This window comes from Entelurus aequoreus, linkage group LG11 (assembly GCF_033978785.1).
Source record: "Entelurus aequoreus isolate RoL-2023_Sb linkage group LG11, RoL_Eaeq_v1.1, whole genome shotgun sequence".
In the NCBI taxonomy this organism is placed as follows: domain Eukaryota; kingdom Metazoa; phylum Chordata; class Actinopteri; order Syngnathiformes; family Syngnathidae; genus Entelurus; species Entelurus aequoreus.
Genome location: NC_084741.1, coordinates 43,364,141 through 43,376,875, shown reverse-complemented (window position 1 = coordinate 43,376,875; position 12,735 = coordinate 43,364,141). Strand labels below are relative to the sequence as shown.

The 12,735-nt window shown below is 39.9% G+C and overlaps 1 protein-coding gene across 3 annotated transcripts in view; it reads left to right on the top strand.

Annotated features, from left to right (window-relative positions):
* Nucleotides 1–12,320, top strand: part of LOC133660165 (F-actin-uncapping protein LRRC16A-like) — a 178,613-nt gene extending 166,293 nt beyond the window's left edge. For 2 of the 3 annotated variants that reach the window (XM_062063380.1, XM_062063382.1), the window contains 3 exons: nt 4,999–5,193; nt 5,277–5,420; nt 10,097–12,320. In XM_062063380.1, coding sequence (XP_061919364.1) covers nt 4,999–5,193; nt 5,277–5,420; nt 10,097–10,272 — 515 coding nt within the window. In that variant the 3' untranslated portion in view covers nt 10,273–12,320. The remainder of the gene's footprint in view (nt 1–4,998; nt 5,194–5,276; nt 5,421–10,096) is intronic. The other variant, XM_062063381.1, reaches the window with a different exon arrangement.
* The last annotated feature ends 415 nt before the right edge of the window (nt 12,321–12,735 follow it).

Below are 12,735 nucleotides of genomic sequence, written 5' to 3'. Positions count from 1 at the left end.
TAACCAAGTCCTGCCTGTCTTCTTTCTCATTCTAGCTCAGTAGCCACTTTTCTAGTCCACTTGTCTACTGTATCAAAATCAGTGTTGTCAATCCAACCGCTAATATTACACTCTGTAACCTATTTTTAGAAATATTGCATATTTTGCATTTTCCCATTATGAAAAAACTGTTGCTTTTTTTTGACAAAAAGGCCATAAAAATAAACTTTGTATCAATAGTTTGATCATAAATTGATAAAAGATTTCAAGAAAGTAAAATAAATATATAAGTATATACAGTATTTATATATATATATATAAGTATGTGTATATATGTATACGTGTATATATATGTTTATGTATGTATATTTTTGTGTATATATGTATGTATATGTGTGTGTGTGTGTGCGTGTATATATATATATATATATCCGTATGTGTGTGTGAGTGTATATATAGGGGTGTAAAAATTAATCGGTACGAACCAATAACTGAATTAAACTTTAGAGATATGAGTTTACCGTTTTCTGAGCCTCAATCTATATGTAATATGGATCAGGTGATGTCAGGTTGAAAAGTCATGAATCGGTTGGAGGTGGATCTGATACAAAATATAGCAGCCCTCATCTTCCGAGTCTTCTGTGATGACGTACTACAAGAGTAGCGTTGTCGTTTGCGACTGACCAGGACAGAGCAACATGGCAGACAGTAATTGTGATTGACTTACCAAAAAAAACAATCACATACCAATGCATAAGTTATTGTGCCTAAATCTAGCCAACCACAGAAGGCACCACGCATTGTAAACCAATCAGAAGCAACCTAAGGCGGTTGTTTGCATCTTTATTTTTCACTAATACCTCAGAGCAGTGTTGTCAACTTGGCGACTTTCTCGCTATATCTAGTATCTTTTCAACTCCTCTTAGTGACTTTCTTTCTCAAAAGCAACTAGCAACTTGGTTGGATGTTTATAGACATGAAAACGCGTATCTCTCGTGTGCCCAATGTACAAGCAGTGCTGCTGTGAGCCTTTCCTCGCAGGCGGTCCCATGTCTACTGAATGTCTCGTCTTACACATCTTGTCATGAAAACACGTTTTGTTGCACTTTTAAGTGCAATGACAATCAATTCCATTCCATTCTCGTCAGAGCAGTGAGGAGACCCACACCCACTCTGTGCAAAGCTGGCACTGTTTCTGCCTTGGCTGAGATGTAAATGTTTCATTACTGTCACGCTTCAAATAAAAACAAACCTATCGTTAATGTCAATGAGCCAGTCAATAGATTTGGTTTGTTTGTGAATATCACAACCCTTCAGTCTTTTGATCACATTTGATAGTCATTTAACGATGTATAACAAGGACAAATACCATTAAACTTAGAATCAACAGAAGAAGATTCATTTACAGTTCTAATCATAATTTGCATTTTTCAGCTCACTTCTTTTCTTTAAGTTTATGGATTGCAATGACTTGAAGTTGATAGTTCCATTATTTGCTAATAATTAATACAAGAACCGCCTGTTTTGTATGTCTCTATTTAAAAAATAAACACAACATTGTTCTGACCTGATACATTTAATTTTCTATTAACCATTCAAATCTTCCATCTGCATCAAATCAAATAATTTCGCATCGTATCGAATCACATTGAATCGAAATGTTTTAAAAAGCATTGTTAGTGAATTGTATTGTAACCCATGTATCGAGATTCATATCAGATCGCCATTTAAGGCAGAGATGCACACCCCTATATATATATATATATATATATATATATATATATATATATATATATATATATATATATATATATATATATATATATATATATAAAACCCCTAATTAATAATGATTAATCACAGGTTTAGAGTGTGATTAATCTGATTAAAAAAATGAACCACCTGACAGCCCTAATATATATGTATATATTAGGGTTGTCAAGTGATTCATTTTCTTAATCAGATTAATTAATCGTGATTAATCACAGGTTATTATTCGCTTGCATAAATAACATTTGCTGAGAAAATTACCCCAATATTTGGGTAAAAATGCAATTTGGTAGACAGAATGTCATACAGGAACGTTTTTTAAATGTTTTGTTTGCTCAAAACTTGGTATTATTATTATTATGTATTTATTTATTTTATTTATTTATTTCCCCTACCTCAGGGCGGGGGACTCGGCGGGGCGGTTGCTGGTTGTTCCATCTCCATCGTTGGGGTCCCTGCGGGTGGGGTGGGTGGTTCCCGTGGCCCCGTGCTGGGTGGTCCTGTGGCGGCCGGCTTGGGTGGGGTGGCCGTGGGCTGGCCTCGCCGCGCTCTCCGAGGGTGGGGGGGGGCTCGTGGGGGCCCGGTTGCCGGTGGGGCGGGGGCGGTCTTCCCGTCCGGTTGCGGGGGGTCTCCGGGCCCCTCGGGCGGGGCGTCCCGCCTTTCTGTCCGTGTGGGGTGTGGTCTCTCGCTGGCTTGGGGTCTGGCTGCCCCCTGCTTTTCTCGTGCCTTGTCCTCTGCCGAGTGCGTCTGTCTGCGGCCTGCTGCTGGCCCTTGTGGGCGGGGCGGTGGGCCAGGTCCTGGGGTTCCTGTCGCTGTCCGGCTTGGCTGCGTGGGGGCGGTGGCCCCTGGTTCCCTGGGCACCACACCTACTGTTTGTGGGATGGGCTCTCGGGAAGGCTGGGGCCGTACTCTGGCTCCCGCACACACTGGGAGTCAAATGTATTGTACATGCAAATTCACATATACTCACACACATACATACAGACATACATAGGTACCTTCGCTCCCACATACATATACAAATAAATACAGTACATATTTACACACTCAAAGTTCGTACATCCACACGCACATTCATTATACAAACATACTGTATACACATACTGTACATATACATTCACTGTAAAAACATACATATACACATACTGTACATATACACTCACTGTACAAACACACACATACACATACTACACATACATTCACTGTACAAACACACACATACATATACTGTACATATACATTCACTGTACAAACACACATATACACATACTGTACATATACATTCACTGTTCAAACACACATACTGTATACACATACTGTACATATACATTCGCTGTACACACATATACACATACATTCACTGTACAAGCACACATATACACATACTGTACATATACAAGTACATATGCACACATACACGCGTGCATATAATCACGTTTCATCAAACATATATTAATGTTGTTGCCCTAGGGTAAACTGGGTATAACACATGGCACACTGACAAAGCTTAACCTATTGTTACTATAACAATCTACAAGGTTAATGTAGGTTGCTTCTCTTTCTTCCCCTCCATTTTTCTGCATTCTTTCATATCTCAAGTTATCATTACGTATATGTATTGTTGCATTTGAACAATTGTATTGTTGATAATAAAGGTAAAGTATTGGTATTGTTTATTATCAATAGCACTATTTCTATTGGTATTCATATTGCTCCATTTTTAGTGTAATAATGCTCATTGTCATTTCTGTATTTTTTATTTATTTTCGCTAACTGCTTATTTGCTATTACTTTTACCATCATATTTGTACATGTCGTATTTGCTGATGTTGCTCTGTTGTTGTTGTTGTTGTGTTTGCTGTTGTTGTTTTTGTCTCTCTGTCTAATCCCCCTCTTGTCCCCACAATTCCCCCCTCTGTCTTCCTTTTTCTCTCTTTCTATCCCCTCCTGCTCCGGCCCGGCTGCACCAAATGATAATATAAATACATTTAATAAAGTCAAAATACAAGTAAGGCAACAAGAGAAGTATCCTACACTTCTCTTTTGTAAAGTAAATCTGAACAGCCGATATGGGCATCTACATCAACTATATGATTTGCCCGAGAAGCTGGGCAGGACATTATAAAAAAAAACAAAAAACAACAACAACTTGGTGACAGTAAGTATAGTAAGAATTAAGTGCACATTTTGAAAGTCTTTGCAGTTTGCAATAATCTTGCAAACAATGTACAGTAATGGATAATGTAGTAAACGCCCTCTTAAACAAGTTAACATAGTGCACCATTTACATTTCTTTAGTTTAAACAGTTGATGAAACAAACAAGTTTGCTTACCTTTTTCAGGTGACTAGGCCGATCTCTTTTTTGGTATAATACGACCCCAGCTTGTTGTGATTACTTACAGTCGTCCAGTGTTCTCCAGGAAGCAACATAAATTCACATTCGGTCTGTAGTGCAAATTGGTGTTCTTGTTTGTGTAGTACAGTTGGTTTATCCTTGCTGTAATTGTGCCTCTCCAAGGTATTGTATGACGAATCAGCTGTGCTGAAATGAATGACATCTTCTTGCAGGACTTGGTCTTCACAGATGTTAAATGTCCTGCATGCGATGGCTGTCCATTTAGCAAAGGCATATGTTTAACTTAACTGTGCTACTTTTGTCGACAACATTGTCTCAGCAAACATTGCCAGCGTAGCGTTCTCCTCTGCTTCTTGTCGCTGTAGCTAGCATTCATGTTAGCACGTAGCTATCGGCGCGAGCAAAGCAACAGCACCAGCTGACCGGCAGCAGCCGTCACAGCTCGCTGAGGACGGTGACTGCTGTTTGCTTTCACTTCAGAGTCTCCAAGACTCAAAAAAAGTCTGCAATATCACTGGGAAAAGTCACTAGATTTATGGCTAGTAGCTGTTTTGTTTACAAAAAAAGTTGTCAAGGGGATTGGCAACACTGTCAGCGCCATCTTTGACTACGTTTTTTGCTTTAAGATGGTATTTTAAACTTCATGTGCGCCGATGATAAAAAGGTTTGTCGCTGCAATACCAACAAGTTACCTTAGTTTTATCCAAAGTTTTGTTTTGAAGCGAAATGGGCCGCCCCTCATCACGATCACAGACTGTGTAACAAATCCGGCTTAACCCGAAAGTGATTAATCTTCTTTCATATTGATAACGCAATAATTTATTTTCACGTTGACAGCCCTTGTATAGTCAATCTTAAACTGACCATCTTAACCTGCTTTACTCTTTCACAGGTTCTCCAGAGAAGACCGCAGCTCGTGTTGAAACCAAGCCTGATCCCGCTCCTCGTGCCCGGGTTCCATCTTCCTCGAGCTCCTCAGTGGGACCAGTGAGTCCTAAACCACTAATGCCTCAGGGAGCAAAGCCTGCTCTGTCTGCCCGACCCTCCTTGCCGCACAAGCCGAGAACAGCGAGCAGTAGGAGCATAGGTACTGTGAGAGCCTTTGCTTTGTCAACCTGCTGCGAAGATCAGATGTTTCATTATTTCCTTTTGCATCATTTGTCTTAAAAGATGAGAACTTGGATGCCCCCAATGGTGAGGGGGTGTCTCCGAAAGCCACGGCTTCATCACTGAAGAAGGCTTTACCAGAAAAAGACAAGGAAGCCCATAACAGTTTGCAGCCTGGAAGTTCTGCCAATAAATCCACTCAGGAAAGTAAGGACTTGTTTTTGGTTGAGAACGACAAAAGTATTGTATTGTATTGATTACATTTTTGATCAAAATTATAATCAGACAAAAACACAGGATGGCACTGTAATAATATCAAATTAATTGTTACATTATTTCTAGGGATGTAACGGTATCAAAATCTCACAGTACGATACTATCACGGTATCAAGGTGACAGTACGATATCGTGGTGTATGTAAAACAACAAAAAGACGTGGTAAAAATGTTATAGTGTATAAAATGAAGTGGCATGAATGTTCAGGATAAACACACTTACTGTAATTAAACACTGACTTAATGTTTGAATGTTCTTATCATATTTATTACTACACAAATGTATTTTTAAGTGCAAAGAATAGTGCAGGCCCATCCACTGTTTCAAGCATAAATTATCCAGGGAGTACCCTGCCTTCCACCCAAGTGCAGATTAGGCTCCAGCCCCCATGCGACATGGAGAGAGACAAGCGGTTGAAAATGGATGGATGGATTGAGAATTATCAAGTAGATTTCCAGTGTACTCGTATTTCCCGGGTGTGCAGTTTTTTGGGTGATTTCCCTCTGTGCGATGCGATGTGATCCTCGGCTGGCCCTGTGTTGGCTTGGAAACACTCGAGACTAAAGTGCTGCGCTTCGCTTTGCAGAACACAGACTTTCTTACCTCTGCCAAAGAGGTTATTTTTTCGCCAGGGTTTGTTTGTGTGTCCATAACTGTCCATAACTGTTAAGAGTTATTTTGTTGAAATGTTCAGGAAATGTCCAAAAAATACAATTCCTCTTATTTACTACAAGTACGAAAACACTTCACTTCCTGCATACAGTGTTCCACTCCCCCATCTTGCCGGTCCCGTGCTGTGCAGAGGATTGTGGGTAGAAGGTGTAGTTTATTTTCAGACGTGGCCAACGCTAAAGCGCCAAACAAAACTACAAACACCAAGTTTTCGTTTGATACCGTCACACGTCACGGCAATATTGTAAGGACTTTAAAACCGGAATACCGCGGTATCCACAATACCGTTACATCCCATGTTATTTCCCTTTTATTATATTTTTTTTTTTTTGCAGAATGAATTCAGCAGTGCAAAATAACTAAACATAAGCAAAACCTACTATTTGCTCTGATTTAAATCCTTTGGTTTTTGCCCTTGAAGCCCCCCTATATCCAGGGTCTTATTTCCTGAGTTTGTAAACAATAACAAAAATGACAACAATATAAATAGATTTTGTGATAATAAAACTATCGATCTAATCACTGTAGAATTGACCATATATTCATATTATACTTGTGTTAGCTAAGGAAGAACCTGACACATCTTAGCAAGGAGTCGGTTAAAAATGCAGATACAGGAAAACATTTTTTACAGACACAATGGTATTCTTTATGTTTCCTGCAGGAAGTAGCCTGCTAACTAACCCCCCAAAAATAAGCAAAAACAAATTATTTCTCAAAATTCAACAGACAATACCCCATAATGACAATATGAAAGTTTTTTTAATAAATTTTTTCAAATGTATTAAAAAATTTTAAAAAAACTGAGAATTCCCATGTAAATAAGTATTTACAGCCTTTGCCATGAAGCTCAAACGGGACCTCAGGTGCATTCTGTTTCAACTGAACATCTTTGAAATGTTCTTACAGCTTTATTGGAGTTCAATTAAGTTGGTTAGACATAGGCTTGGGCCGATAACAAATTTTGCTTGACGATATATTGACCTACAAATTATTGCAGATAAACGATATTATTGACATTATTTTTATGAGACGAAGTTGACCATTGATGTAATAATATTACATAATAATGATGCATGTATATCCTTTCAATTGCAATACACTTGTCTTTCTTGTGCATTTTAATATTGTAATTGGAATGAAAATGTTAAAATCTCCAAGCAAAATAAAACAAAAAAATAACAATAAAAATTACATTGTCTTATAGCAAAACAAATACAAATATACACAACCATAACAATAAATAAAATGGCTAAATAAAGTATTGACAAACAAAGTTGCACTTCAATATTGAACATTTAGGCAGAGGTTGAGTTGTACATTACTTAACTGGCAATCAAGTTTGGACCTTATTATACAAAAGTACAGAGAAACAATATAAACATTAGAGTTCAAACAGATATATTAACAGGTCATATGCAAAACAAATTAAGTTTGTCAGATTCCGAGTGAGAAACACCGACATGACATGACAACATGACAGCACTTTAAAAAATGATAGTTTTATAACCGTATTAAAAAGCAGCATGTCTTTGGTGTATTTAACCACACTAAATTGCACTGTTTTGTTTACATTGACCTAGCTTGTTCACCAAAAGGCAAGTTAGTGTGGACTGTCGGTGGTTGTTTTTCAAGTGGGCGTGCAGGTTTGTCGTATTCGCGCACATTCAGCAAAATGGCTTTTCGGTGTTGATAGGCTCATCTTGTTTCGAAGGTTTAAAGTCAAATATTCTCACAGTGGTGCAGTGGAATTTGGTTTTGTGATCATTTTGTCCACGTTAGCTGCTACATGCTAACTAGTTGCACTGTGTGATGCTAGTGGGAGAGCAACCCCGCGTTGTTGCACAAAGAGTCAAAGACACTTGATGAGGACAAGATAATTCACCCCCTTCTTTTCATTCCGCTAGGATACAAGCGCGTAGCTTGAATGCTCTTAAAGCATGCACGTGGCGATTATTCGACGCTGGAAAACTTACCGACTTCAATTTTCATTTATCGTTGGTTAATTGACTTATCGAATATCTGTCCAGGCATAAGTAGACATGATTTGGAAAGGCACACACCTACAGGTACCACACTTGACAGTGCATGCATGGCAGAGCACAAACCAAGAATGAAGTCGAAAGAATTGTCTTCAGACCTCCGAGAAAGCATTGTCTCGAGGCACAAATCTGAGGAAGGGTACAGAAAAATATCTGCTGCCTTGAAGGTCACAATGAGCACAGTAGCCTCCATCATACATAAATGGAAGACGTTTGGAACTCCCAAGACTCTTCCTAGACCTGGCCAGCTGTCTAAACTGATCGATCGGGAGAGAAGGGGGGATTAAGAACCCGATGGTCACTCTGTCAGAGCTACAGTATTCGTCTGTGAAGAGAGTAGAAACCTTCCTGAAGGACAACCACGTCTATAGCAATCCACCAATCAGAGCTGCAGTAGTGGCAGACAGGAGCCATTCATTAGTAAAAGTTTGCCAAAATGCACCTGAAAGACTCTTAAACAATGACAAATCTAAATTATTTGGTCTAATGTGACAAAGATTGAACTCTTTGGCGTGAATGGCATCATGTTTGGAGGAAACCAGGCACCACTCATTACCATTCCGATACCTAGTGAAGCATGGTGGTGGCAGCATCATGCTGTTGGGATGTTTTTTCAGCAGCAGGAACTGGTAGACTAGTCCGGATAGAGAGAAAGCCCACTGCAGCATTGTACAGAGACATCCTGGATGAAAACCTTCTCCAGAGCACTCTTGAACTCAGACAGGACAACGACCCTAAGCACACAGCCAAGATATCAAAGAAATGGCTTTAGGAGAATTCTGTAAATGTCCTTCAGTGGCTTGTCCAGACTGTTTTAACATCTCTTGAGAGATCTGAAAATGTCTGTGCACTGAGGCTTCCCATCCAACCCGAGGTAGCTTGAGAGGTGCTGCAAAGAGAAATGGGCGAAACTGCCCAAAGATAGGTGTGCCAAGCTTGTGGCATCGTGTTCATAAAGACTTGAGGCTGTAATTTCTGCCAGAGGACAACAAAGTATTGAGCAAAGGCTGTGAATACTTATGTACATGTGAGTTCTTAGTTTCTTATTTTTGATATAATAATTTTTAATAATTCTAACAAAACCTTTCACATTGTCACTTTGGAGTATTGTGTGTAGAATGTTGAGGACAAAAAAATTATTTCATTTTGGAATAAAGCTGTAACATAACAAAATGTGGAAAAAGTGAAGCGCTGTGAATACTTTCTGGATGCACTGTACGACTGCACCATGCATGGACAAACAACGAAACAAAACAAAACCACCATCTCCACACCCACATGCACTGTCGTGGCGTCCGCGGTGCTCCACGCAATCGTCTGCGGGAGGTTGGGGACAGCACAGCCAGAGACAGGAACAGATCCAACAAATCAGACCAAAAGAGCCAACTCCATCCTAGGCTGCCCACTCGCTCTCTGTCAATGTTTGATTCACGCGGATGAGTGAGAATCCATCCAGAGAGACTGAAGTGTCCGATGCATGCTCATCCAGCCAAGACTCCCTGAAGCTTGTGCTTCCCAATGATCATCGTCAGCTCCACAGACCCGTCTCTTCCTCAGCATCTCCTCCTGTCCCTCCGTGGTAAACATCCAGCATCTGGTCTCCGGTCCAAACATGGAAATGGCCGAAAGGCTCCCCTGAGGCAGCTCCAAAAGTCCACCAAAAAGTAGCGCAGCCTTGTTGCCCGAACCAAAAGGCAAACAACACATGAAGACAAGAGGGAAACATCAAGAACACAAAAGAAGACACACAAGAGCATGAAGCTCCTGCAACCAGCAGCCACTGTAGCGCCAGATCTATTCATGGCGGTACACTGCAGCAAAGAGTCACTATTGAAGGTTTTTAAATCATTTACTTTCTTGCCACCTCCTTATCATGTCTCTGTTGTCTTTTAGGGAGAAAGGTGTCTGGGTCTGAATCCTGTCAGCGTTCCAGCCATCAGCGTACCAACTCTGACGACCACGCCCCCTTCAAGACCAAGGGATCATCAACTAAGTCAGACAAGGACAAAACAGGCAAAGAATCAACAGATCCTGAAAAAGATGCTGACAAAGAAATGATTTTAATATGAACACATTGGGAACAAAAAGCCATTAACTTCCCTTCATAAGGTTTTTAATGATTTGACCCTTTAAAGTACAAATTAGTTTGTGTAGTGTCGTGCAAGTTGCATCTATTTCCTTCTCATGATACTCTTTCTACTGCTAAACCAAAACTCAGAGCTTCCGTCTGCCACAATTGATTTCATGTATTAATCATGTGACCTGACATGTAGCCGCTAAAGAGAGGCTGGGAAATAACTTGCTAATGTCCAAGTGCCCCAAAGGTACCAAACACCTAACAACCATCACTGTACTGTACTTGAAGCCTGCTTTACAACCACGACCTAATGGCATTTTCTTCTTTCTAAGACTTTTTCTACACACTGAAATCTGCTTTTTCGGATCTATTATGCAACTCGCCTTTTTCACAGGACGATACATGTTGAGCTGAGCATCTCAGCACAGATCACGCTTCATGTAGCTTCGCTGAGAGTCTGAGGACCAGACAAGCGAGTAAAGGAATCACCCTGTGAGGACTGTCTGGGAGACTTTTGCTGAGCGACTGTTAAGGAGTTATATTAGCACACTGTGGATGAACACCACCACACCCTTTAACTGCGGGGGTTTGTTTGGATGCTGTCCACTGTTTAGGCTACATTGCAATATAAGAAGGAGCTGTGCTGCATGCCAGTTTTGTTTTGTCAAATTGTCTTTTTTTCTCTCATAACGTTTGTACAGTGAGGGCTTCCAACCTTAATTGCTTGAATGCAACGTTTGCGGACGTTTGTCCAAAAGTTAACTGGAGGTGGGGGGGAGGGGGGATGGTTGATTTTTTGTATATACACTTTTCAGCACAAGCCTCATATCAGGTTGTGGTGCAGCAGATGCTCTTTTTGACACTGCGTTACAACATGTCCACTCACTGTTCTGCAAGTGCACTAAAGGGACGCAGGATTCATCCAGATTGGATTGATGGAAGTTCTTCAGCCGTCCTGGGCTTGGTTTTTTTTTGGCGGGGGGGACTTTGTGCAAGGCCAGAGACGCACAAGGCACATTTTCCCAAACTAGCTTTCACACACTGATTTGACAAAATTGCCGTATCAAAGTCATAACTGAGGATTATTTATTGAATGATGGTATTGTTTTGCATATATAAATAAGTAAGTAGTAACATTTATTAATTATGACTACTTCTGTTTTGGCTCTGATACAGCTTCCAAAGGTGGGCTGCTTGTCCGTCTCACTGCCTTTTACACAACAAACATTTCCGTATAAAAGGAGCTAATAGCCAAGTATGTTGTTCCGAACAACACTGTTCTTGTTGTACATACTGTAAGAACCTGATGTCAAGCAACATTTGTTTGTATTTATTTCTGTCCTCGACGTCACCTATTTTGTCAAAAAGCACAGGTGTTCATAAGAGTGTGCACGTGCACACGAAGTGTTGCTGCAGCTGGATGTGACTAGGTGTGTGTTTGGGACTGCATGATGTGCACTGTACTGTATGTAAATAGTATGTTCCTCTAAACCTGCAGGCGTGTGTGTAATAAATGCACATGTAATATGCACACTGTGACTGTTGTTTTTCTGCTCACACCTGTATGAACATGTTTTGCCACACTGCTTGTAACAAGTTTGGGATAACGTCCAACATCTTCCTCATTGTTGTTTGCCCCTACTCACATGTACATTGTGTTTATAAAGCCAAAATTGTTTCTACGTATGCATTTGTTCTAACATTTCTCTTATGAGTCTCACTAAATACTAAAGACTCGTTTGCACATATTTACTTTTGCTTTCAATCATTGTGTTCTGCGGGTGTCCATGTGATCAGTTTTGATTAAAAGTGATTTGACTGTCCTTAAAATGTGGTGTTTTTTTACTTTGAGGAATATCACTAATTTCAAAACATTTTTTTTTAAAGAAACACATACAGAAGGTAAAATATGGTTATAAAAAGTAGGTAAACAAAAGTAAAGGGAGCTTTTTAAAAAAAATGTGCATGTAAAATATGGTTAAAAAAAGGCAAACTCAGGTGTAAATTAGGTTCATAAAAGGTAGGTAAACCGGTAAAAGATTGGGAAAAGGTAAACAAAAGTAAAAGGAAAACAGGTAGAAAATGGTAAAAAAAAAAAAAAAAGTGAGTAAACAAAGATTAAAAAGTAGGTGAAATATGGTTAAAAAAAAAAGTATGTAAACAGGTAAAATATGGTTAAAAAAGTGTGTAAACAATCAATCAATCAATCAATGTTTATTTATATAGCCCTAAATCACAAGTGTCTCAAAGGGCTGCACAAGCCACGACGACATCCTCGGTACAGAGCCCACATACGGGCAAGGAAAAACTCACCCCAGTGGGACGTCGGTGAATGACTATGAGAAACCTTGGAGAGGACCGCATATGTGGGTAATCCCCCCCCCCCCCTCTAGGGGAGACCGAAAGCAATGGATGTCGAGTGGGTCTGACATAATATTGTGAAAGTCCAGTCCAC